A 27,229-nucleotide genomic window follows, 5' to 3' on the forward strand; every position below is an offset into this window, starting at 1 on the left:
AAGGCAAACTGTTTGGGGCTGGCTCAGCCCCCACAAACCCTGATATGCAAGGATGTTGGGACGGGACAAGAACGTACCCACAGATCACACTTCTACATGGGAAGCAAGACCCTGTTTGTTTTGCAAAACTCCTCCAGCATGTGTAGAGGGGCAATTCAAATGATGTGATTGCAAGATGTGCTGCAAATGCATCAGCATGTCCTCTAGTGACATCAGAGAAGGAGTGACATTATCATGTGTAGGGGACCGGCAGAGGATCTGAAAGGATCTGGACCAGGCGCGGAGCCAGCTGAGCGGCAGCCCACATCCAGCCCCGCTCGGTGGCCCCCTCCAATAAGCCCGTGCGTGTGACATCACGCACACGGGGGCGTGGTGCGGGAGCGAACTCCCCCCCTCCCATGCCTGGGCCACCTAGAGCTCAGGCGAACTTTTTGCCAATTATTTCAGGCAGCTCCGACTGCCCGATAGAACGTTTTTCCCTTCCACTCCCTCTCTGGAGGAAGAAAAAGGGGGAAACATCCTATCAGGCAGCCAACGCTGCCTGCAATGACATGCTGAGAGCTCATTCGGGCTCTCTGCAGCCCAGGCCACGCCCCCTCTGCCTGTGACAAGGGGGTGTGGCCTGGGCTGCAGAGAGCCCAAACGCGCTTTCAGCTCGTCATTTCAGGCAGCAGCAGCTGCCTGATAGGATGTTTTCCCCTTTCTCTCCCTCCAGAGAGGGAGTGGAAGGGCAATGTTCTATTGGGCAGTTGGCTGAGAAGAGTTCACCTGGGTTCTTGGTGGCCTGGGTGTGGGAGGGGAGAGTTCGCTCTGGGCTCCTATGGAGTCCAAGCCACGGGGCTCAGCAGCCTTTTCCCATTGGCGGCCTGGGTTCTTTGAACGTGTTCACCCAATGGTGGCTCTGCTCCTGATCTGGACCGCCCTTTTGCTCATGACTTTGCTTTTAAGGGACAGGTCAATCAATCAATCAATCAATCTTTATTACAGTCCTAGACCAGCATGATGTATTAGGGGTGATTACATATTAAAAGTAAAAGTAGATATGAAAAGTCTAAGGGTGCACAATGAAAAACTATGATAAAAGACTATGAGTCAGAAATAGAATGTAAAATAAAGCTATGTCTGTCTAAGACAGAACAAGACCGCAAATTAAATGACCCTTAATGACCGAGATCTACAAATTGCATTAAACAGTACAAATATTTGTAAAGGCATCATAAAAACATCATTAAGAAAAAGGCATAAAAGAGAGAATGCATTAAAAAGTTATATGCAAAACGTGGAGACATATAAAACCACGCAAGGGAGAGGAGATCTGGTCTAGGGAGAGGAGAGCTGGTCTTGTAGTAGCAAGCATGACTTGTCTCCTTAGCTAAGCAGGGTCTGCCCTGGTTGCATATGAAAGGGAGACTAGAAGTGTGAGCACTGTCAGAGAATCCCCTCAGGGGATGAAGCCGCTCTGGGAAGAACAGAAGGTTCCAAAATTACCTCCCTGATTTCTCCAAGATAGGCCTGAGAGAGATTCCTGCCTGCAACCTTGGAGAAGCCACTGCCAGTCTGAAAAGACAATACTGAACTAGATAGACCAATGGACTGACTCAGTATATGGCTGCTTCCTATGTTCCTAAGGGCAACTATAGACATAGTAAGAGTTTTATCAATTTAGGGCAAGGTAAAAAAAAACCAAGAAGCTGTGGGACTATAGAACTGTAGGAATGCTGGGCTGCCATCAAGCGCTCTGAAGCAACAGGCAAAGGTGTGATCCAGTTAGTCCATAAAGCTGGGCGTTGGGCACGAACAGGAGGTCATCATCCACTGGATTTTAATCACTCCTGTGCAGAATCAGGCAACACTGTAAGTGGTGGCAGGATTGCTATGAGAAAGCCGTAAAGAGGGTAAAAACTGGTCCGTATTATTAGGATAGTTCTGTAATAATGGTAGAATGAAGGTGGCATGAATGTCCCTGTAATACACACACTGAAGGAGGGCGTGCCCTGTTGTTTCTACTTGCCCTGAGTCACAGAGGCATTGATGTTTCAAGAGTGGAATCTTCCTATAATAGCATCTGTCAAACACAGCTGAGGGAAGAACATGGCAACGTGCCAGCATGAAGGCCCTCCTGTGCTTTGGGACTTCCAGTTGGGTTAGGTATGCCACAGGAGAGGTAGTATACCCGAGTCCTTCACTGATGAGGAAGTTCGGGGCCTTGCACATATCAGATTGTCACGCTATATCTATCATACGCAGTTTGCTAAATGCCTTGGCTGGATTGTAGCCTAAGAGAGGTGGGGATAGGCCCAGGTAGGGGTGTGCACGGAACCGCGGAGCTGCAGTCCGGCACTGGGGTGGGGGGTTCCTTTAAGGGCGGGGGGAGTGTTTACTTACCCCTCCCGCCGCTTTCCCCCGTCCGTCGCCGTATTTTCTTTAGTAACTGGGGCGGCAGGATACCTCCTTCTAACCCTTCGCTGCAAAAGGCTTTTTAGAAGGAGCAGCAGGAAGGTATCCTGCCGCCCCGATTACTGAAGGAAGAAGGGGCACACAGGTAGCCTTTTGCACTAAGCCAGGGAAGGTAAGGAAGGAAGCGGGGGAAGGTGCATTCACTGCATCGATTAAATTGCGTGCGGGCACAAAAGGCTTCTAAAAGCCTTTTACACTGTGTAGCCAAGCGCCTGGAGAAGGGGCAGCAGGGAGGTATCCTGCCACCCCAATTACTAAAGAAAATACGGCGACAGACGGGGGAAAGCGGTGGGAGGGGTAAGTAAACCCTCCCCTGACCTTAAGGGAACCCACCACCACCCCAATCCACCTGAATCCGAACCGCCCATGTCCGGACCGGTCCGGAGGCTTTTAGAATGGCCTCTTCTTTGCAATACTGAGCTAAGGCCCTCAAAGCACATTTAAGGCCAATGGGAGTCCTTGAGGGTATTGCTGCATGAGCTGCATAAAGTAGGGTGGAATTATGGCCAGAGCCCAGAGTGGTCATGCATCTCTCAGCCTAACCTGCCTCACAAGGTTGTTGTGAGATTATATTTATCCTCACAACTCTGTGAGACAGGTTAGGCTGAGAGATGTGTGACTGGCCCAGAGTCACCGAGTGAGTTTCTCGGCTGAGTAGGGATTTGAACTCAGGTCTCCGTGGTTCTGGTCCAACACTAACCACTTACACCACACTGGCTCATCAAGGTATCTGAATGGCCAACTCACAGAGACGCTAGAGAGGGAACTTGGAACTTTCTGCATGCAAGCAGGCAGGTGCTCTTCCCAGAGAGGCCTCCTCCCCCAAGGGGAATATCTTACACAGCTCACACGTCAAATACCATAAGACCAGCTCTCCTCCCTAAATCATAGGAAGCTGCCTTCTACTGAGTCAGGTCCTTGGTCCATCTACTTCAGTACTGTCGACACAGACTGGCAGTGGCTTCTCCAAGGTTGCAGGCAGGAATCTCTCCCCCAGCTCTATCTTGGAGATGCAAGGGAGGGAACTTGGGACCTCAGATGCACTTTTCAAAATGTGGTCAAATGTAGCCTCCCATTCAAATTAAAACCAGGGCATCTCCTGATTAGCAGCCTGTTTTTTAAATTATCTGATAAATAATATTGTAAATCCATTATATGTATTTAAACAACTCGGGGCATCCTGCCTCTGAACGCATACTCAATGCTTCAGGGGTTCTCACTGCTGGATCCCCAGATGATGTTAGATCACAACTCCCATCATCCCCTGCCACAATGGCTGAAGGCCAAACAATATGTGAGGCAGGAACAAAAGGTGCAGAAGCAATGTCATTCCAGTCTCACTCAATATTGCCCTTTTGATGTAGGCCTTGAAGACAAACAAAGGAGAAGATGGTGTGGGCAGTGTGAATGGGACTGGGAACCAACAGCCCCAGTGTGGGGAAGGGGCCCATCACATGTATTAGGAGTATGTGAAGGGATTCAAACAACTAGGAAAACCATCAACTTAAATCCAGAAGGCCATGAGAACTAGCAACACCCATCTGCAAATGTGTTAATTTAGAAGGCCATCATGGCAGGCGATGATGCAAGTTGTAGCCCAACATCTGGGGACTCAAGAGAATCCCTGCAATTCATAAAAGTCAGTATCTCCTCTCTCACACGCAGTGATGGTGTGTGCTATTGGTCAGCAGTTCTGTACTCAACGGTCACAACTAGCAAGAGCCAATCTCCACCTGCTTAATGTCTTCCTTTCATCTCCTTTAGATTTCAATTCTGCAGGCAGTGGCATCGGCTTGTTTCCTGCAGAGCCCTGAAACTGCCAGCAGTGCTCAACTGAAATTAAAATGTTTTGTTAGGGTGCAACCAAGTTTACCCTTTTAATATTCCAGTTGTATCCTGTCACAGAGCAACAGCAGCCAACAGGCCTCGGAGCATCGGTAGCTATGATGAAATAATCATAAAGATGCACAATAAACTAACATAAACTAATAAAAGACTAATAAAGTAATAAACTAATAAAAGACAGAACACACAAGTGCCAGAAATATATATATTTTATTTTAGAAGACTGCCTCTACTCCATCACCGTTCTGCAGCAGAGAAGTAGCTGTTCTGCTTCTCCAAGGGGCAGCTGGGAATTGCCATCTTCAAGGATCCAGATCTGTTCTTCACAGGCAGGCAGCTCCAGAGAAGACAGACATCAGTCAGGCTTAATTTAACCAGTCCGGTGTTCCCACTTCCCTGCTCTAGTTTCCCCAACAGAAAGCAGGCTCCAGAATTCACCCACAAGAACATAGATAAGTAAGTCACCTCAGCAGTGCCTGTACAACACCTCTCATGCAAGAAACCAGGACTGGGACTAGAGATGTGAAGATTCTTTTGGCGGGTGGGGAGAGAACAGGAACACACATCCCACCCACCCCCGGGAAAAATGAAACCACAACACAAAACTGCCTCCCTCCCAGGCCTTCAGATCTCTAACTGGGACTCAGGTTATTTGACATTTTCATAAGCTACCATCATTTTAAAGTGACCTGGCTAAATAATATGTAGGGCAGGAACAAAAAGTGCAGAAGTTGAAGTTACTCCAGACTTACTGGATATCCCACTTTCGATATAGGCTTTGAAAACAAAGAAAACAATGAGGTGGGTGGGCCTGGGATTAACCAGCCCCATTGTGGGGACGGAGCTCACAGCATGTATTAGAAGCATGTGAAGGGATACTAGGAAACTCCACCCCCCACCAAAAAAATAATCCCAAAGGCCATGAGGACTAGCGCTACGCATCTGCAAATGGGTTAAATTTAGAACTGTCTGCAACATCAAGGGAGTGGGGGGGAAAGATGCAGGGAAGGGCTTCACATTTCAAAACAAAGAAGCAGCAATGAGTCATCTCAGAAGGAAGGGCCAAAACCAGTAAATGCTGGGAAAGGGGTCAATGGCTCCTTGTGGGCTTAGGATAAAGACAATTCATTCAAAATGGCTCACACAGGAAAAAAAACAGAATTAGTGGAGGAGTTCTTGACCTCACGGATTACTTATAATTATCCACCGAAAAAGCAGATAAAAGGTCCCTGCAGCCTGCTAGCAAGAGGCCCTGCGTATTTATACCGTTTCTGCAAGTCTAATGGGTCCAGGCTTCTGAGCCACCCACCACGGCAACAGGTTGCCTGGATCTGGAGCAGTTCTTCTGCTTGAGCAGCTCCATCGGAAGAAAAGAGGGAAGGTTCTGGCTCCAACGGTGGCCACACTGACCTCCTCTTCTCCAGCTATTCTTCCAGCAAGAGAAACACGTCAAGTTCCCTGAAGGTCAGCCATCAGATCCTAATGCGATGGAACAAAGGAGAGAAGACTCACCAGCCAAGAGCACAGACAGCAGGGGACACCCTCACCTCACTAATTAAGGCATAGGCAGCTACTACACGGACTCCAAGGCTTTGGGTCCAGCAGCTCAGTATCGTCGACTCTACACTGACTGGCAACAGTTCTCCAAGATTGCAGGTAGGAGTCTTCGCAGCCCTACTGGAAATGCTGAGCCTATAATCATCTGCATGCAAAGCAGATGCTCTGTCCCTGAGCTACAGCCCCGCTCCCAAGCCTCTCAGTGCCTTCTCTAATATCAGAAAGCAAGGAAGGTGTTGCCTGATATAACTTGATTGGTGGCCCCTTGGACTTTGAATGCAAACCACTTTGGGAGGGAGTCTTGGTTGAGTAGCAGAGAGTCGATGCAGAATGAGGTTTTACAGAGGCACAACTTTGGCCCTCCAGCTGTTGTTGGACTACCACACCCATCATCCCCAGCCACAGTGGCCAATAGTCAGGGATGATGGGAGCTGTAATCCAACAACATCTGGAGAGTCTCAGGTTGGCCAACCCTGCAACAGATCAATATGGATGCATAAACACCACGGGGGACTTCAGAATCCCGTCTACAGGACTCAGGAGGACAGTCAACCCCTCCCCCACCCCACCATTGCACAAGCCCACATATGATTATTCCCAAGGAGCACTAAAGTATTTAGTTATACCGGTATTTTTTAAAAAAGAAGGTAACCGCAAGAAATTATCTTTAAATGCATGGCTCCCCTGACCACGGCATATTTAAATTTTTATCAAGCAACAGGTTATTACATTTGCGTTGGATTTTGTCTCTTCCTCCCAGGCAAGGAGGAGGGAGCAGGAGGGCAGTTTCTCCTCTGCCCCAGTCTTGAAACAGGACTCCTGCTGTTCAGACAGTTCTTGTGAAGAGAAAGCTATTTCTTGCCTGGGAGGAACACGCCCTGCCAAGATCCAGAGCTCTTCTAGACTCCGCTTTCCCATAGTGCAAACAGCTGCACTCTGAGTGATAGACAGAGGCACCCTGAGAAGGAGGAGAACACACTGTCTCCCAGGATTGTCACAGAGCTAAAGAACACCAGAGTTGTAGCTTCTAATCACAAGTGTGTGGTCTGTGCTATATAAAACAACACATGCACCCCCGCAATAGACTAACCCAAGTTTTACAACAAAAAGAGTCTGAACTCTGCACAATTAAGCAAACCTGCTCCATCTTTCTCACGGCGATTCATTCAGCAATGTCTATTATTTGGGGCAAGTCTGTATCATCACTAGGGGAAAGGGTGGTGCTGGCTCCTTCAAGCCACCGGAGATCTTACCTGGCAACTCCTAAGGTCTCCGAGATTTCTCCAAGCATGTTTTCAGGACTAGAAATTTGCTATTTTCATTCAAGGAAACTGAGATCATTAGGAAGTCAAATGGTATGGCGTGGGGGTGGGTTCTGCACTGCAGAACAGGAACATAGGAAGCTGCCATATACTGAGTCAGACCATTGGTCCATCTAGCTCAGTATTGTCTTCACAGACTGGCAGCGGCTTCTCCAAGGTTGCAGGCAGGAATCTCTCTCAGCTCTATCTTGGAAATGCCAGGGAAGGAACTTGGAGCCTAGATGCTCTTCCCAGAGTGGCTCCATCCCCTAAGGGGAATATCTTACTGCATTCACACTTCTAGTCTCCCTTTTGTATGCAACCAGTGTGGATCCTTGCTACCACAAGACCAGCTCTCTTCCCCATCAGAAGAGAATCAAAGCACTCACATGTAGGCACAACCAGACTGCACACCAGAATTGGTTTAAAGTTAGTGCCATTGTGAAGGTTTCCCCCAAAGAACCCTAGGAATATTTTTTTCCTAGGAGACTTAACACATCCTTTTGAGAGAGCTCTTCTGCCCTCTCAGAGAATTAAACTTCCCAATTCAGTTCCTTAGTCGAGAGCCATCACCATTTAAACTGATCAAAAACTGGTTTCAACGTATAGTATAGACGTGTCAATACACAGCTGTGGGCATTCCACCTGTTCAGTTCAGTCCCTGCCTTCTTTCTTCTCATTAACTCCTCTTTCAGCGTGAAAAGGCAGCAGGGGCTAAAGAACACTAAGGATTAGGGATGTGCATGAATTGGATTTTCAGATTCACATTCAAATTGAATTGGCCTGAAACAGGCAGAAGCGTTTGTGCGTGGTGGTGTGTGTTTAAAAACAAAGACCTCAGTTATGCAGGTTCCACCTCCTGGTGACTACTGAAAGCAGTCTAGAAGATATTAATGGTTTGATTTTGGGAAAGACATTGGAAAAAAAACCAGGGGGAAATCCCTCTAGAAACAGCTTTAATGACAGCTGGCACAGGAACATAGGAAGCTGTCTTCTACTGAGTCAGACCATTGGTCTAGCTAGTGCAAGCGTTGTCTACACTGATTGACAGTGGCTCTCCAAAGTTCCAGGCAAGAGTCTCTCCCTTACCTGGAGATGTTAGGGGGTGAGCACGGAACCTTCTGCATGCAAGCAGACGCTCTACCACTGGGCTACGGATCCATTCCCCTAAGGGGAATATATTCCAGTGCTCACAGGTCACCCATCCAAATGTAAACCAAGGTAGATTCTGCTTAGCACAGGGGAGAATCGATGCTCACTACCACAAGACCAGTTCTCCTCCCCAAAGGAACTCGACCCCACAGGAGGATCAGGCTGTAAAAGCTCTAGCCCAAGGCAGGCCCCCACATACTGTTCATCTGGGCCATGCCTGGAAAGATGTGGGACAATTTTGTCCAGTTTTCTCTCTAAGAGTCCCACACCGCTCCTGCGGACCAGATCCCAGAAAATGCCCAGCAGCACCGTGAGCCCTGGAGAAATCAAACTTTGACAAACTTTAATGAAGAATTCAGCATCACAAGTCTCTGCCCCACACAGCATACAGCACTCGACTAGCCTCCACGTCCCCGCACCCCTGCCAAGGAAGGCTTTGGAACCACAAAACCACACTGCAACAGAAGAGGCACAGCAAGAACACACAGAGTTCATTCTTCAGCTGGTGGGAGAAAAATGCAGCTACTTAGAGAACACCCATGTTCACTTCACTCCGGGAGCAGTGGGCTCAAATCAGGGGTGAGAGAGACAGGTTAGGATGCTATATTTCCCCAAGCTTCCTGGTTGCCAGTATTGGGGGGCCGGGCTCACTTCTGCGAGGTGATGAAAGAACCAGGAAATGGCTACTTCCCTTCTGCATATACAAATGCCAAGGTTCACGCTCTGCATTTCATAGCTAGCAAAGCCAAGTTGGGGGTGGGCTAAGAGGTGGGAGGTCTGTCTGCTATCCTGGCTCAGAACTAGTCAGGTGGGAGAGCTACCAAGGGCTTTAAAAGTCCCAATTGCCACGTCTCTTATTAGGGAAGCCTGAGGTAGCTGCTGCCCTCTGCTGGCCCAAAGGGATGTCAGTCTTTGCCTCAGCGATCCTGTGCTAACCACCAGTCCCAGTGGCAACCATTCAGCTAAATCAGGACTGCTCAACTTGGGCCCTCCTGCAGAGGTTGGCCTATAACTCCCAGAATCCCTGGCAGAGGCGTATCTAGGGAAAATAGCGTCTAGGGCAAGCACTGAAATTGCGCCCCTGTCCAAACATCTGACACCCATCTTTCAGATAACTTTGCCATAATATCAGCTCAAAAATACTAGTCAAGCTCGTTCATCTTTTAATATTTCAAAAACTATTTAGCAGTTGACGTAGCCAGACCAAAAAATGCTGGAGAACTACAAATTTCAGTATGCTGGGGCTCATGAAATACCCAAATACTATGTGGAGGTGTACTTGGAAAACTGAACAGAAGTGCCTGTCTAATTCTCTACTATGCATTGTAGCATCACTATTAGATAAGTTTTAAAAATAAATGGAGAATTTGACTTTCCCCAGATACTAGGGCCTTTCAGAGGCCATTTGAGCATGCATGGTAGCCATTTTGTTTTTGGTGGCCATTTTGAACTTTTTTTTCATTTAAAAAAATGGCGCCCCCTTCAAGCGGCACCCAGGGCACGTGCCCTGCCTGCCCTACCCTAGATACGCCTCTGATCCCTGGTTACTGACCACTGTGGCTGGGATTATGTGATTTGTAGTCAAAAAACAGCTGAGGGAGCCAAAGTTGAGCAGGCCTGAGCTAAACCCATATCACAACCAGGCATGTAGGAAGCTGCCGGCGGCACAGGTACAACCCTCCAGTGGCAGCCCCTAGGCACCCTTTCCACGCAGGGAAAGGCACTCCACTGGTTGAAGTGCCTCGCGAACAGGGTTGTGTGGCCCTGTTTCCACATATGGCCATGCCCCCTGCATCTGACACAGATGTCAGATGCAGAGGTGCAGCTAGGACACAGATGTCAGATGCAGAGGCGTAGCTAGGGTGCCTGGGGCGGAATGGTTGAGATACTGGTTTAGCTCAATGACTTCAGATGCAGGGTGTGTGGCTAGCTTGGATGGGGTGGCGGCCGGGTTTTTTGGACCCGTCCACACAATGGAGGCTCCGCCCCTGGTCACAACTGTTATGAAGAGGTCTGGTTGCAGTTACCACCAGATTGTTTGGGGATGATCCCAAACCGGGTCTCCTACAGGGTGGCCCAAGGCGGGCTCCTGAACACACTCCTCAATGAAAATCAGAACCTCTCTATCTCTGGCTGTTTTTAAGCGACTCCCAAAAGCTCATCTGTTTTATCATGCCTTTTGTTTATAATGTTTTAAAGGTTTACTGATATTTTAACTTGTTTTATAGGATTTTAGGTTTTAGTTGTTGCTGTGTTTTAATTTGTAAACCCCCCAGAGATTTTATATGGGATGGTATATAAAGACAACAAATAAAAAATAGAATAAAAGTGGGGGACGGAAATACACCCCCATCTGCTTTTGGATGTCTTTTGCATCTGTCCCTGATTTTTCATGCATGAGACAGATGCAAAAGAATAGAGTGGGGAATGCATCTCTCATGTATTAAACAAGATGCGGAAGAGGGAATCATGGGAATGGGGCATTTGGGTTTTCTCCTCTTCCTCCCAAAACTGTGTGAACAGAGGAGTTTAGAACCCCTTTTCTCAGTAATCAATCATATTTACTGACTTGTCAAAGCTGTCTCTCATCCATTCCTCTATTTCAGGGCTGCTCCCTGAGATAGTGTGTGTTCAGGATTTTTTTTAAAAAGAGAGGGTGGTCAGTACTGTGGAGGTGGGGTGGGGGGAATGCTCATTGTAATTTTTGCCAAGGTCTATACCCCTAGAGATGAAAAGAGCGGATGGCAGTGCAGTGCTTTCAGTGGGCTATCATGCTTTGATTGTCCTGACCATCGGGTCTGCAGCGGCCAGATTTGCACAGATGTTTTTAAAGCTTTTTAAAATTCCAACAGAAAAAACCTACTATAAAATGTTATTAATGTTGTCAGAGGAATGGAAATGAAAATGGGCAGGAATGCCCTCCAAAGATTACTCCACAGAGACTGAGGTGCACCTAGGTAATTTTGGAGCCTGGACCTCAAGGCCTTTGCATCTGTCCCTGGAGGCCCACCCACCTCCGCAAATTAAGCATCATCATGCTCAGCCGGGCGACCACATCACCCGGGCTAAGAGGATTTGAAGGCCCTGGACTTTGGCCTGGAAGTCCAGGGGTAAGAGCGCCTCTGCAGGGAGCGAGTACAATTGGTTAATTGTTACCATAACTAACCCTTTCCTCTGTGCAAAAATGACTGCAATTTTACCCTAATTATTTGGGGGTTGGGATAAAGAAGGGTGTGATAACACACAGAATGCTGTAAATGCAACAATGCTATCTATCACCTATTGTCCATCTCTAGTTGCCAAAATCACAACGAGCATTTGTCCCCCAAGATGGTACTGATGTGGCCACAATGTGCAGGCCTAAACTCAAGGGAGGAAGAGAAATTAAGACAGGAGCAGTGTATGTATCCAGCAGAAGCAAGTGGTGACGATTATCCTGGGTTGTGTGATTTCAAGCTTCAGGAGAAGGTTGCATATTTGAATACTGCTTCACAGAAGGGGGGGGGGGATCCCAGCATTTTGAAAACAATCCTGTCTGGAAGTTCAGTCTAGCCTTCTCCCGTGAGATGCTCTTTCTCTAAATGCACAGAAGAATATGCAAACATGCAGCTTGCATTCCTGCAGGCTCATGTTCTAGAACCCAGGAAAAGCAGGAGCACATGATGCTATCACAGGTATAAACACAAACCCAGAGTCTTTTATGACTCTGAGGAAAGAGCGACGCTCAGGAGCAGATCTACGGAAAAGGTTCTGTTTTCTTTCTTCCAGAGACAGCACATAAACATCCCACTGCTTTTCCACACACAGCTACACCTACTGGTTCTCCTCTCTGACGACAGTCAGCGTGCAATGAAGACACAAAAAGGGGAGGGGTGGCAATTGGGGAAATAACATTAGAAACAACAACACACAGAACAAACCAAACACACACACAGCATGCCTCCTTTGCTGACAACACTTAGGGACCCCCTGCCCACATTATCATCATCATCATAATCAACAACATTTGTACACCGCCCCAAACTTTCGTCTCTGGGCGGTTAACAATAGTATAAAACAAGTTAAAATATATACAAAAACTTAAAACAATTTAACAATTTAAAAACCATGAATTAAAACCTTAAAATTTAAAGAACAGAAAAAGCTTGGGTGAAGAGGTGGGAATAGGAATGGGGAGGAATGAAGACAGGGTCAGAAATACATAAGAGCCCTTCTGCATCAGGCCCGGGGCCTATTTAGGCCAGCATCCCACAGTGGCCCACCAGATGCCTCTGGAAAGCCCACAGGAAAGAGCTGAGGGCATGCCCTCTCTTCTGCTGTTGCTCCCCTGCAACTGGTATTCAGAGGCATCTTGCCTCGGAGGCTGGAGGTGGCCTAGAGGCATCAGACCAGTAGCCACTGATAGACCTCTCCTTCATGAATTTGTCTAAGCCCCTTTTAAAGCCATCCAAGTTGGTAGCCATCACTACATCCCATGGCAGATAATTCCATAGATTAATTGTGCACTGTTTGGAAAAGTATTTCGTTTTGCCAGTTCTAGATTTCCTGACCATCAGTTTCATGGGATGAAACCTGGTTGTAGCAAACAAGGCTTTGAGTCAAGGATGGGAGCAGGGTTATGACCACAAAAGAAGAATTATAGTTAGAATTAGAAACAATGGGTTAGGGGCACAGACCAGAGGTTCCCAACATGGGTCCAGTGTCCCCTCTAATAGGAATTCCCAGATGTTGTTGACAACTCCTAGCATCCCACGGCAATAGCCTTTGCTAGGGGATTCTGGGAGTTGTAGTCAAAAACATCTGGGAATCCCTGTTAGAGGGAACACAGCTTGGGTCCCTGGATGTTGTTGGGCTAAAACTCCCATCTTCCCCAGTCACAACCACCAAGAGTGTTGTGATTCGAGATGATGAGTGTTGTAGCCCAACATCTGGGAACCCAATTTGGGCACCGACATAAACCGTGTTTTGGAGACAGGGGCTTATTTAAAATATTTGTATCACTCCCCTCCAGTGCAAACTGCTCATGGTGGCTCACAAAGACAGAGGAATAATTAATAAGATTTGGTAAAAGCTAAACTCAGTTAAAACCAGATTTACAAGTTTAAAACCACTGGACGCAGAGAATAAAAACTAAGAAGCCTCTTCAAAAAGATGGACCCTTAAGTGTTTCTTAAAAACCCTGAAGGAGGGGGCATGGTGAAGCTCATCCAGGAGGGCATTCCAAAGCCAAGGGACCACAACACAAAAGGCCCCGTCTCTGGTCCCCACCAACAGGATCTCAGTCAACGGCAAGGCAACAAGCAAGACCTGAAATGTAGAATGCAGGGTCCCAGCAGATTCGTGTGGGCAAATGCGGTCTGACAGATATCCTGGGCCCAAGCCCGGGCCAAGGTAAAAACCAGCAATTGGAATCTAGCCCAAAAAACTGGTAGCCAATGAAGCTGCCAGAGGACGTGTATAATACTCATGAAGTGACTTGCACCCATGGCCACCCTTGCGCCAGCATGCTGGATCAGCTGAAGCATCCAAACTGGGCTAAATGGGGCCAGTCCAAAAAGGATTGCGCTTCTGAGCTTCCCCTTTTAAGAGCCCCGAGGCCGAGTCAAAAGCAGCAAAAGGTGGTCTTGCACAGCCTCCTCTGTTACTGCAGCACTGATGGGGGAAGCTGCACCGGGGGAAATCTGCCACCCGCAGAGTTCAGAAAAGGAGAGAAGAGTCTTCCCTTTTGGAATGTGGTCTGCCTAGTGCACAGCTGCACAACTTTGGCCCTCCAGATGTTTCTAGTCTACAACTCCCATCATCCCCAGTCACAGTGGCCAACAGAGATTATGGGGGTTGTAATCCAACATCTGCAGGAAGGCTGAAGCTGTGCAGCCCTGACCTAGCGTTAAACCATTCACTGCAAAAGGATGGACACAGAGCCAGACTGGGATGCTATGGACAGACTGTGGCAGGAAGCAGCAGCCCTATTCACTCCTCCCCCGGCTGGCAGAATCCAATTGCTCTCCTCACTGCTGGGATGCCTGCCAAAGCCTCCTTGAAACATGTGCATGGATGAGATTTAAGACTCTGCACAAGGACATGCATGCAGCCACACATTTTAAAGGGGGTTGGGGTGTGTGCAGAACTGACATGGTTGCAGCCAGGTCCTTGGACCTGGCAGCTCTCCGAGGCTCAGGGGCTGATTTTGCCAGACTGCCTTTGGAGAAGAGAAATCAGCTCCATGAGGCTTTAAAAGCTGGAAAGGAAGACCAACAGCCTTCAAATGTTGTGTCTCATGTAGTTAGAAAAGAAAGGAGGAGGAGGAGGAGGAAGGGGGAAAAAAGATGCAAGCCATGATTTGAGCAAAGGGCTACACTTCCTTCTTCCCCTACATTTCCAGATAATTCATTCCCAGTTGTCCCATCAGTGACTCTGGTTAAGTCAAGCATGGAATAAGAATACTGAAATCAGAGCAACGGATGTGACTAAGACGCGGCCAAGTCTGTAGAGGAAGGTTCCTTCTTCAATAGATTCCCTCCCCCGCCCCCCATAAGTATACCTAATAGGCCTGTGCATAACATCAAAACAACAATTGGGTCTGAAGAGATGCAAGCCCTATCCGAACATTTTGCAGCAGAAACAATTCCAGAGGGAATCTCCTCCCATTTCAGGATATGATCTGATACCAGACTGACTTGTGTTGGTAACAGGATCGAGGTGGGGCTTACCTTTCCTGAAGAACTGGCTTCACTGAAGAAGCCTTCTGCCAGACGCAGCTTTTCAAAACCTCATCTTTCCTTGCCTGGTACCACCCTATAATGCCCCAGGACACGCACCTACGTCATGATGTGGCTTCCTTTCTTGGCGCATTACCTGTCCACCAGGAAAGGAAAGGCATCATTTCGAAATGCCATCACTGCCATTTCTTCAAAGCAGCCAACTCTTCAGTAAAGGTAAGGCTCAACACTGATGCATCGAGCAGATAACGACCAGCAGCTTCATGTGACCCTGACCACACTCGGCATTGTTCGCACATTTCAAGAATGCGCAGGATAGGGATTTGCCCAGTGATAGGGGCCCCTGCACAGCCCTGATGCCAATCTGCTTCCTGATGCATAAAAACACAAACACAACCAGTGTGTGTGCAAAGGGGGTAGGGTAGGGGTCAGGGGGAAATGACAGATCAAGAAGGAGTAGGAACCAACCGGTGATGGAGGGGATCTGTAGGAGAGACACAAGCAGTCGCAGCTGAGGTCCAAAGAAAGCCACAGATTTTTATGCCACCAAAAGGAGAGCAGAACCTCACAGATGTCTTTCGCCATGACAGAATCCTGCACAGAGCAGGGATGCAGAGCTCTGGCAAAGGGAGAGTGAGGGAAATGGGCTTGCCACAGAGTGGAAAGAAAGCACATGCCATATGAAGGCAAGGGCCTCCGAGACCGCTGCAGGTGTGCTCAGTTACAGCACAGACCACTCTTCTGAGCAAGGCACCCACAGCATGCCAAACAGCTCTCTGAGAGCAATCTCTCCGGTCAGTTAGGAAGACCACGGTCCTGGCAGTCATCTCCCCAAACGTGGCTCGCCTGCTGTGTGTGAAGGCACTGAGTTAGGCTGGTCCAGGCAGAAGCTTGGAAAGTCACGAGGTTGCTGTGGAGTTATTTGTGGAAACAGTTGCAGAGAACAGACTCACATCCAAGCACAGAAAAAGAAAACTCTCCAGAGAAGGAGCGGCATTGATAATGCCACTGAAGCAACAGATGAGCCAGTATTTCTGAGAAGTACTCTGGAGTGCACTCAAGAAAGAGGGAAAGCGTGCTGAACTACAACTCCCACCATCCCCAGCCACAACAAATTGTAGCTGGGGATGATGGGAGTAGTAGTTCCGCAACACCCTGGAGTGCCACAGGTTGGGAAACCTTGTGTTAGTGGACAGGAAACGTGATTGATGGTCATGAGAAAAACAAAATGAGGAGTCCAGGCTCCCAGGGAACCCACCAAGCCACCTCCCACCCTGCTCCTCAAAGGTAAGCCTATTTGCCCCAAATCTCTCCTCCCAACGGCCTAGGAAGGGAACTTACAGTGTCTGGTAAGTGCTGTCCTTTGATCGGAGGAACTTCACGACAAAAAATATGACGGTTTGGATGCTGAGAATCAAGACAATCCCCCCAATAAAGCTGGCCGAGTCGAATCCTGCAGGGCGAAGCTCAGGAGAGCTGGTGAGGGGAGAGCTGGCTGTTGTACCTAGCAGGAGAGGAAGCAGGGCGGGGCGGGGGTTACAATGCTACGAGGCAAAAGGTCTGCATAGGAATGTCACCCCCTTCCCACCTCTCCATTACTTCAGGACCTGTGTCCTTTTAAGGAGGCCACCCACCTTCTGAAGTCTGCACCAAGCTAAAGCATAATTATAGAACCACCACATTTATGCTGCAGCCTGAACAAATCGGGGACCAAGATGTCCATCTAGTCCAGCCACTCCTGCCCACATGCACACTTGGCAAGGGTACTGCCGAGGAGGAGATGTGGGTCCTCCCAGGATTTTGACAGGCCACTAAGCACGCCAGGGCATTTTGTGAAGAGTCTGCATCCTTCCCTTTGCAGCTTTAACAAGAGAGGCTTTCAGAACTAAAGGCAGCACTCTAGGGAACTCTCTCAGGAGAATGCAGTCTGGGAATCAGTCATCCATACGTTAGGTATATCCCGACGGGACTACTGAGAGATTCCAAGGGTAACGGAATCAGGCATGCGACTACTTTTTTCAGTGACCGTAGCCATAATGAAATTTCAAGTTGATACTGTATGTACACAGACCCGTGGGCAAGAGAACATTCCCTCCTATAAAGCCATATTTTTACAAAACCTTTAATATTGGAGATTGATTCTGATTCCGTTACCAATGCATTTTGCACGTTTCAGACACTGTGTCCAAAAATTCTGATTCCGTTAGCAAAGCGTGGCTTTAATTGAGGTTGTGTGCGACGTCTGAACCAGCCCAATGAAGCATCCTCACTCCACAGTTTTAACCACTGGCTGGTGTCAAAACAGCTGAGATATAATAATTTTAGCTTTCAACCGTGGGAAGGGTGTGGGGGGAAATGGGCAATGAAGGCCTGATACAGCACTTGTTGGCCAAACGCCTGCTTCACTTTACCCGATACAGAAGTGGAGGGCAGGGCACTGTTGCCTTGGAAGTCCCCTTCTCTTCCCAGTCACTAGTTGACTCTAGGAGGTGTCACACAGAAGAGGCACTGGCCATTGTGGTTGGGAATGATGGGATTTGTAGTCCAACAGCAGCCGGAGAATCTCGGGGACCCACGCTCTAAGGCAGTGGTTCCCAAACTGGGTTTCTCCAGATGTTGCTGAACTACAACTCCCATCATTCCCAGCTACAGTTTATTGCTTTGCATGCAATGCATTTCAAATTAATTGTGACTGGGGGTGCTGGGAGTTGTAGTTCAGCAACATTTGGAGGAACCCAGGTTGCAAAGACTTAAGCTCTGACTCAGACATTATGCAAAAATGACATCTGTACACTTGTACATGTTTTTGTGTGCTGGGTACACGCCTCTCAAATGCAAGGCACAGATAGGAAGCATACTGCTACACCTGTGTTCAACACAATGTGTGAACAGCTGTACCTGTGTGCACTGTACACTTGTTACACAGGAAGCTGCCTTAAGCCAAGTCAGACCACTGGTCCATCTAGCTGAGTTATCGACTACACTGGCTGGCAGCAGCTTTTCAAGGTTTCAGAGAGGAGTCTCTCCCAGCCTTACCTGAAGATGCCCAGGATAGAACCTGGGACCTCCTGCATGTAAAGCAGATGCTCTGCCACTGAGCTGTGGCCCAGTCCCTCATCGCATGAGTGTTGAGCCGAACATGGGAATAGGGCTTTAATGCATGAGAATTTATTATTTTTATTTTTACATTTTATATCCCATTATTTAATCCAGAGGTCTCAACCTGTGGTCCTCCTGCAGATGTTGACCTCCAACTCCAATCATCCCTGGCTAATGGCCATTGTTGGGGGGGGGAGATGGGAACTGTAGTCCAACAACAGCTGGAAGGCTGGAGTGTGAGCCCTCCTATTTAAACCCTTTTGATATTCAGCCTGAATCTTCAGCAGTTTCTCAGAGAGACATTTTTCTCCCTCTCTCACGACACTAGAACCAGGGGCCATCCCATGAAACAGAAGGTCGGGAAATTTAGGACTAACAAGAGGAAGTACTTTTTCACACAGTGAATAACTAGACTACCTAGAGCCTTTGGAGTCAGGCAGTATATAAATTACATAAATAAATAATAAATATTTAATCTATGGAATTCTTTGTCATGGGATGTGTTGATGGCCACTTAGTTTGGATGGTTTTAAAAGGGGCTTAGACAAATTGATGCAGGACAAGTCTAGCAATGGCTACTAGTCTGGTGGCTATAGGCTACCTCCAGCCTCAGAGACACGATCTCTCTCAATACCAGTTGCAGGGGAGCAACAGTAGGAGAGAGGGCATACCCTCACCTCTTGCCTGTGGGCTTCCCAGAAGCATCTAGCAGGCCACTGCATGAAACAGGATGCTGGACTAGACGGGCCTTGGGCCTGATCCAGCAGGGCTGTTCTGTTCATCCCTCCTCCTCCTCAATGTCAGAAGAGGAGCCCCATGCTGCTGGAGCAAAGGGGTTGCTTCTGAAAACGGCAGAAAACAATGGCTTGCGCTGCTATGGGTGCCAGGAAGGGGGGAAAAGAAAAGAGCCAAAAGCCTGGATTAAAAAGCCACAGCAATTGAATCCAGGGCAGGAAGCAAAGAGAAACCTGTACTCGCCGCGATAAACAAGCACACAAGTGCCCATCGGGAGCCTGTGCCAGATCAATAATTCACAAGGCTTCGGGATAGAGTGACTCACTTTAATTAGCCCAGAGCTCTTCCACTCCTGCCCTGCTTTTCGGCAGGCAGATTCATGCTCCCCAAGAGCCCCACACATCCACCTCTCCCCCCTGCTTCTTTATTAGCCAGCCTTCCCCGCTTCAGTCCTGTGGCCTGCCTTGTTAAGCTCTCCCATCCGAGCAGTGCGGGCGCAGGAAAAGGTTACTGTGCTCTTCTCGGGAATGCAAGGCTCCTTCTGAAGCCCCTTCATTGCTTGCTGCAGTCTTAATGGGAAGGATCAGGAAGGGGAGGAATTTACAGAAGCATTGCAGTCTTAATTGCTGCTGCAAGCCAGGACATTTCCAAAAGCTCAGATCTGGTGTGTAAAATTATGCACGGCACGGATAGAGAGGAGAGAGAAAAGTTTCTCTCTGTCTCCTAAGGGTAGAACCCAGGATCATTTGTTGAGGCTAAGTGGAGGGAGATTCAGGAGAGACCAGAGTATAGAAAGAAGTACAGTCATCCCTTGCCAATCGCTGTTTTCCCAATCACAATTTTGAATATCCGTGAATGGGAAATTGTGACCCTTCTGGCCAACCGCGACCCAAGTATCCACGGTTTGGCGAGATTTTTTGGTGATGGGGATTCCATGATTTTTGGGGGTTCAGAGGTTCAATCTGCTCATTCTACTTGCTGACCCTGCCAACTACCTGTGATTTAAAGTGACCTTTAGGAATTTTGGAGGGTTAAGTTTTTTCCCAGAGGTTCAATCTGCTCACTTCTCTTGCTGACTTGACTTGGCAATTTTAGGGCATCTTTTGGGTATTTTTCCTTTGATCTTTAGCTGTTTTTACATTCGTGGTTCCCCTAACCCCCCATTTTCCATTGTTTTCAATTGCTCACCAACCATGAATTTGCCAGTCATGGGGTTTTCCTGGAACGGACCCCTCACGATTGGCAAGAGATGACTGTACTTCTTTATACAATGTCTAGTTCAACTATGGAATTAGCTGCCATCAGATGCGAGAATGACCACCAATCTAAACGGCTTTAAAAGGGGGTTAGACAAATTCGGCTAGGGCTATCAATAGCTATTAGCCTTGGTAGCTGTATACTTCCATCAGAGGGAGCATGCCCCTGAACACCAGGTGCTACGGAGGACCAAGGGATGGGGCAGTTTCCCTCTTTCCCCCACTTGTGGACTTCCCAGGTGCATCTGATTGGCTACTGCATGAGGCAGGATGCTGGACGGGATGGGCCTTGGCCTGATCCTGCAAGGATTCTCTCGTGTTCTTATGACTGTCCGCTCTTGGTTTGGAGAACTGGGAACTTGCTGCAGAGATGGTGCATTTTTCTCCCCACTTGCACTCCAATCCCCTCCACTATTTGTGGGCTATAATGTCTGAATTATGCTAATTCAGTGCTAGCTTCCAAACCATTGTTTGAAGTAAGGCTTGCAAGCCATGGTTAGCACTGAACAGGCTAGTGCTAACCATGGTTTGCCTGATTCAGACATTACAGTGATCCATGGTTACAGGAACCCAGAAGTGTAGGGCATGCAAGTGGGGAACGGATGGGTGGAGTCCATGAGGCCCACCCCCCACCCCCCAAAATGGTTTGAAGGACTATCCAAACTGGGACAAAGATTCAGATCACAGATCTGAAACTTAGCAGTCAGACACAGGGAGGAGGGCTGATCCTGTGACAGCAAGCATAAGTTGTCCCTTTTGCTAAGCAGGGTCTGCCTTCATTCGTATTTGGACGAGAGCCTACATGTGAACACTGTAATATATTCCCCCGGAGGGGATAGTGCCATAGCTCAGTGGCAGAGCGTCTGTTTTTGCTCCAGGTAGGAAAGACTCTTGACTGTAACCTTGGAGAGCCACTGCCAGTCAACATAAACAATACTGAGCTAGATAGACCAGTGGTCTGACTCAGTATGAGGCAGCTTCCTATGCACATCACTAGCTGCAACAGTAGTCCAGGTCTTCTTCATGATCTCCCCCACCCCAACCCACTCTGCCCCACTAAATGGGTTTGCTATATAGCCAGCCAAGTTAGCTGCCCAAATTACAAGACCAAGACAATTTTTCAGCCCTAATTGCATAAGGGCTGGGCTGTCCTTAGAGAGTCCTGGTGGGGCCCAGGGTAATTCAGCCAGTGCGGGGCCCCTTTCCAGTTAATGCTAATGGGGTTAAAAGAGCGGGGCCTGGGGAGGTCGCGTTGCCTGCCATGCCCTAAAGACAGCCCTGCATTAGGGTACTTGATCTGCAGCATTTACACAATGTGCATGAGATATTCCCCTCCCTCATTTTGCCTTTTCCAATTGCAGAATTTGGAATTCTCTGGTGCAGATGACGACTGTCCCATTTTTCAGCCATAGTAGTTTCCAAAGTGACTTTCAAAAGTTAAAAGCCAATGTAAAAAAATCAAGCCACCTTAACAAAAATGCAATCAAAATATAAAATAGTCGCAATGGCAAGGGAGAAAAAGACACGGCCCGACTCCAAGGTAAAGTATCCCCCACCATGTCCAGGAGGCTCTTCACAGTGCGGGCAGATCGACACCCCCCTCACTTACCAGGTGTGCGGATCTCTGGCTCCTTCGTGGATGGCTTGAGAGGCTCTTTAGTGGTTGAGTGCGGTGGTTCCTTTGTGGTTAATTTTAGTGCTGGGAGAAGGAGAATATTATTTTTTAAAGCAGTGGGTTTTTTTAAAAAATTGCAGTATAAGTAAATTCCCTTACAATAGCCCTATTCACACATTGTGTTCTATGCACATACAATCAACATACGGGACATAGGAAGCTGCCATTTACTGAGTCAGATCATTGGTCCATCTAACTCAGTATTGTCTACACAGACTGGCAGAGGCTTCTCCAAGGTTGCAAGCAGGAGTCTCTCTCAGCCCTGTCTCAGCAAGGGAGGGAACTTGGAGCCTTCTGAATGCAAGCATGCTGATGCTCTTCCCAGAGTACTCATCTCCTGAGGGGGATATTTTACAGTGCGCAGACATGTAGTCTCCCATTCAAATGCAAACCAGGGCGGACCTGTGTACATTCTACACATGCACAGATCTGTATGCATATGCATTATCCACACATACAGTAGTACATTTTCCATCTCTACCATGCATTTGAAGGGGGCCTGTAACCAGGTTCACTTTTAAAACGAACACACGGACAGTCATTCACATAGAAGCATGTACATGAGTCCAGATTCACCACTGTACAAAGATATTTAAACAATCCAATGACAAAAGGGTCAATTTTAGGGTTGTGCATATCCCATGTCACAGAAAGCCACAATCTGCTATCTGAATAGGTAGGCTAGATTAAGGCAAATGTGCACAAAAATGGCAAGGACCCCAAGCTTGGCATTGAAGCCCTGGGCCCTTTGTGCTGGAAATCTTGCTCAGATTCCAAAGATGACCAGAAGTTGCCTTAAACCTGAGACTGGCAGCAACTCCCCACAGTAGACCTCGCTGGGCTTAAGTGGTCCAATTCAGAATAAAGACAGTTTAATATGATTACAAAAACTACAAGCCATAGAACTAGGAGGAGGATATTTCAGGACAGGACTCCAAATTTTACGTTGCTAGTTCATGTGGCAACTATGCAACACTCTACCAACAGCACCTCCTGCTGGGAGAATACTGTGAATTTCAGCCCAGTTCCTTAGGATTCCTCTCATGTTCTCTAGAATTCTGGGCAACCAGCAGCTATTTACAGGGCTCTGGGAACTGGCAACCAGTTGAGCCACAGGGCAGATGGTTGCTTTGCAAGGCCTTCCACCAAAGCCTTTTAGAAGCAGAGAATTACCTTCACATGAGGCAGTGAGGTTGTAAAAGGAGCACTTCTCCTTGGCTTTCTCTCCTTTGGTCACACAACTCCCACCTAGAAGCAGAGGAGGAGAAACAACAGGTTTTAAACCAAAACAAGCAGAAAAGTACAAGTCTTGCTTCATAGTTCCTTTTTCTTCTACAGCAGGGGTAGGCAACCTTGGCTCTCTAGCTGCTGTTGAACTACAACTCCCCTCATCCCCAGCCACAATAAATTGTGGCACTGGAGCTCCACAGCAGCTAGAGAGCCAAGTTGCCTCTTGCATGGTGTATGCAACCAGAAATGTCAGAAGATGGTCACCAGACAGGATTATTTATTTGACACAAGGAAATGACATATGCAGTGTCTTGGAAAGCAAAACAACATGTCTTGGTTGGAAAAGCAAAACAACATGACACAAACCAGTGTCTTGGAAAGCAAAACAACATTCCCCTACCTTTCCTAATTAGGGGCAATCCACAACACCAGGGGAGAATATGGAGGGATGCATTATTTATTTATTTATCTCCCCCTTTGTAGCCTAATCTTCTTCCAAGGAGTCCAGAGCAGTGGACATGGTTAGGTTTGTCCTCACAACCACCCTGTAACCAACCCAGTTAGGTTGAGAGAGTCGTGGCTGGTCCAGAGTCACCCAGGTAGCTTCTTGGCTGAATGGGGATTCAAACTTGGATCTCTCCGGTCCTAGTCCCAAACCCTACGTGGACTAGAACCATTACAACCATGCTGGCTCTCCATTAGCATCAGGGGACACGGATTTGACCCTTTTTGTAAGAAGGACACAACCTGGTGTTTGGTAGATGGGAAATGCTACTGCAGCCTTAAATCTCTTCATGCTGGAGCAGCCCATGTGCAAAGCCAGAGCATGGGAACATGAGGCTTATCAGCCAGAAGACACAGCTGAAATCTGGTTCCTTGCTATCCTCTCTTACAGGGGCAGGCAACCTGGGCTCTCCAGCTGTTGATGAACTGCAACTCCCTGCATCCCCATCTGCAATTTTGGAATGATGGGAGTTGTAGTTCAACAACAGCTGGAGAGCCCAGGTTGCCTGCCCCTGTTCTATTAGTTCCCACTTAATTCCCTTCAGACCTATTCTGCAGACAGATACGAGGTCCCTAAAGTGACTGGTTTAATGGGACTTCCTTAGAAGAGGAGGGAGCGGTATAGAATAGCAGGAGAAAGCAAAACAGAAGAGCAGGGAATGCATCATGCCCATCCGTTTCTGGGAGCTGCACATGCTCTAACCCAGGACTACACAACTTCAGCCCTCCTACAGATAATGGGCTACAACTCCCACCTGCCTGTGCAGGGATGCAACAACGGTTCCCTTGTTCACTTCATCAGAAGAGTCAGGGCAGAGTTGGCCACAAATGCTTGATGGAATGGTCCATCCAGGGGCCAGCCCTCCGCTCTCTGGATCAGGACAGAACTGCATTGAGCAGCCGTATGTGGCATCCATTGGACATCACCTCTTACTTATTTATATGCATCTCTCGAGAGCTTTCATCAGGAAATTTTCCCTCCTACTGTGGTAAAAGCTGGGGATGGAATCTGGGGAGTGCAGGCTTGTCCTACCCAGCTGCCATCTTGCATATGATCACCCTCCCATTTTGCTGGTTGCAAACATATGATCAGCGACGGGGATCATGCCCAGCTCTCCGACCCCGCTGGTGGCCCATATGAATAAGCCTAGAGAGTTTCTAATTCATTGTTGCCTCAAGTCCCTGGTACCTGTCCCATTTCCTTCAGCCGCCCCATCAGCACTCTTCCTGCTCACCTCCCAGGTGCCCAACCCAAGCCACTTCCACTCCTTTCTAACATAGGAAGCTGCCTATGGGTCTGGCCATTGGTCCATCTAGGTCAGTATTGTCTACACTGACTGGCAGCAGTTTCTCCAAGGCTGCAGGCAGGCGTCTCTCTCAGCCTTAACTTGGGGATGCCAGGGAGGGAACTTGGAACCTTCTGCATGCAGGTGCTCTTCCCAGAGTAGCCCCATCCCTAAGGGGAATATCTCCCAGTGTCCATACAGGTAGTCTCCCATTCATATGCAACCAAGGCGGACTCTGTTTAGAAAAGGGGACAAGTCATGCTTGCTACCACAAGACCAGCTCAAAGGTTTGATCATTGATCTAGCTACTGTATAAGTTGGTCTAGCTACTGCACAAACCTGCAGCTTCTCCTGTCCTTAAGGCCTGTGCAAGGCTTTTGCCTACCCTGATCTAACTGAATTTTTGCCTTTATCATTCTTCTCTTCAAATCTCTGCCTCCTCTATCTGTCCAAACCCACAATGCCTGTACATTAAGAGTGATTTATAGTTTTCCAGCGCACAACACAACACCACTCACACATCTCTTGAAGGAAGTCAGGCTCTTTAAAAGAGACTTTAAGCCAAGTGTGGTGTTGATCTGGCTTAAGGGAGACAGTCCACAGAAAAAGACCCGACTGCAAGTCACAAGGAAACAGAGAGAGAGCAGAACTAGCACTGCTGAACACCAACCAACTGGTGTAGTGTAGGGATTAAGGCAGGGATTCCCAACCTCAGGGCCCAAAATGTTCCTGGACTATTACTCCCATTATCGCTAGCCACAAAACTGGTGGAGCAAGGGTTCCCAACCTTGGGTTCCCAGATTTTGGACTACAATTCTCATCATCCCCAGCCACAATGGCCTTTGGGGGTTCCCCTTCCGAGAGAATATATTGGGGGATTGAATCGAGGACTTGGTCCATGCGAAGCACGCCATTTTTCCAGTCCAAGGCAAGTGTCTTGTCCCCTGCTTAGCAAAGGGGACAACTCATGCCTGCTACGGCAAGACCAGTTCTCTTCCTAGCAACGGCCCAGCCTCAGGCAGCCTTCTACCAACTGGTTTCAGAGCAGAAAGCAAAAGCCCTCACAGCACTAGGATCTGCACACTGACAAATAAGAAATCCCTTCCCCTGCCTTAGAAACATAGGAAGCTGCCTTACGCCAGGTCTACTTAACTCAGGGTTGTCTATACAGACTGGCAGTGGCTTCTCCAAGGTTGCAGGAGTCTCTCCCAGTCCTATCTTGGAGATGCCACCAGGGAAGGAGCTTGGAGCCTTCTGCACGCAAGCATGGGGGTGCTCTTCCCAGAGTGGCCCCATCCCTAAGGGTACTGTATCTTGCAGTGCCTACACATATTCCAATGCAAACCAGGGCGGGCCTTGCTTGACCAAGGGGACCATTCATGCTTGCCACCACAAGACCAGCTCTCCTCCCCTTGCAAGTTGCTGGTGGCCATCTCTGAGCCAAGCTGCTCAAGCTCAGCCCCGGTTTGTTGCCATGGCGATTACTGGGGGGGGGGGAACACCTGGGTGCCAGTCCTCTTCCTGTCTGCTGCTGGTTCAGAGACAGTCTCCAACTGCCCAGCGTTCTCCTGGGGGCTGCTGGCCAAAGCTCTTACTTCTGTGCGGAGAAGGAACCGCAGGAGCGTACCGTGATCCACGTGAATCATTGCTGGGGAGGGAAGTGCGCAATCCCAGGCCACATGGAGTGACATGGAACATTTCCCACTTGGCTCCACCTTACTGCAGGGCGTCTTTCCCCGACTTGGAGTTGCTATGGAAACCCCTTGCGGGTTTTTAGCTCCACGGTGCAAGCATTTTATATCCAGACGGGGGGCATAGCTCAGGGGTGGAGCTTCTGCTTGGCCTGCAGCCGGTCCCAGGTTCAACCCCTGGCGTCACCTCCAGGTAGAGCGGGGAGACACTTCTACCTGGAGCTTTGGAGAGGCTGCTGCCAGTCTGAGACCAGGGGCATCCAACTGAGGCCCTCCAGCTGTTGGCCTACCACTCCCATCAGCCCCAGCCACAGTGGCCAGTAGCCGAGGACGATGGGAGACGATGGGAGCAGGCCCACAACAGCTGGAGGCCGACAGTTTGGCACTCGAGTTAGATCAGGGGTTCCCAGCGGGAGGTACTTGAAGAATTCCCAGCAGGCACTCGGAGCCCGTCTGCTGCAGCTGTGCTGTTTATTCCCTATCTGAGGATTGCCGGCTTGAAGATGACGTGCCCTCAGCGATGTGGCTGCTGCAGAAAGGGTGAAGCCCCTCCTGCTCTGCTCCCGATTGGCTGGCTACATGCTGAAGCTCAGCAATCCCCTCCCCTCAGCCTGACGGACAGGCTTTGGACAAGGATCCCAGAGTACTCCCACTGAAGGTAAACTTCCCCATTAATTGCAGTTAGATTCTTTATGAGTAACTAACTCAGTTAGAAAAGGCTG

General features: G+C 48.5%; 1 protein-coding gene and 1 long non-coding RNA gene across 5 annotated transcripts in view; one reads left to right on the forward strand and one right to left on the reverse strand.

Moving 5' to 3' along the window:
- Positions 1-4,493: 4,493 nt before the first annotated feature.
- CD164L2 (CD164 molecule like 2) overlaps positions 4,494-27,229 on the reverse strand; it is a 71,167-nt gene continuing 48,431 nt past the window's right edge. For all 4 annotated transcript variants that reach the window (XM_053267933.1, XM_053267935.1, XM_053267932.1 and 1 more), the window contains exons 3-6: positions 22,970-23,044; positions 21,731-21,820; positions 16,373-16,535; positions 4,494-5,781 (exon numbers count right to left, since the gene is read on the reverse strand). In XM_053267933.1, the coding sequence (XP_053123908.1) occupies positions 5,775-5,781; positions 16,373-16,535; positions 21,731-21,820; positions 22,970-23,044 (335 nt within the window). In that variant the 3' untranslated portion in view covers positions 4,494-5,774. The remainder of the gene's footprint in view (positions 5,782-16,372; positions 16,536-21,730; positions 21,821-22,969; positions 23,045-27,229) is intronic.
- LOC128333005 (uncharacterized) overlaps positions 26,339-27,229 on the forward strand; it is a 30,464-nt gene continuing 29,573 nt past the window's right edge. The window contains exon 1 of the long non-coding RNA XR_008310828.1: positions 26,339-27,165. This is a non-coding gene — a long non-coding RNA (uncharacterized LOC128333005). The remainder of the gene's footprint in view (positions 27,166-27,229) is intronic.

The sequence above is a fragment of the Hemicordylus capensis genome, chromosome 7 (genome assembly GCF_027244095.1).
Source record: "Hemicordylus capensis ecotype Gifberg chromosome 7, rHemCap1.1.pri, whole genome shotgun sequence".
Classification (NCBI taxonomy): Eukaryota; Metazoa; Chordata; class Lepidosauria; order Squamata; family Cordylidae; genus Hemicordylus; species Hemicordylus capensis.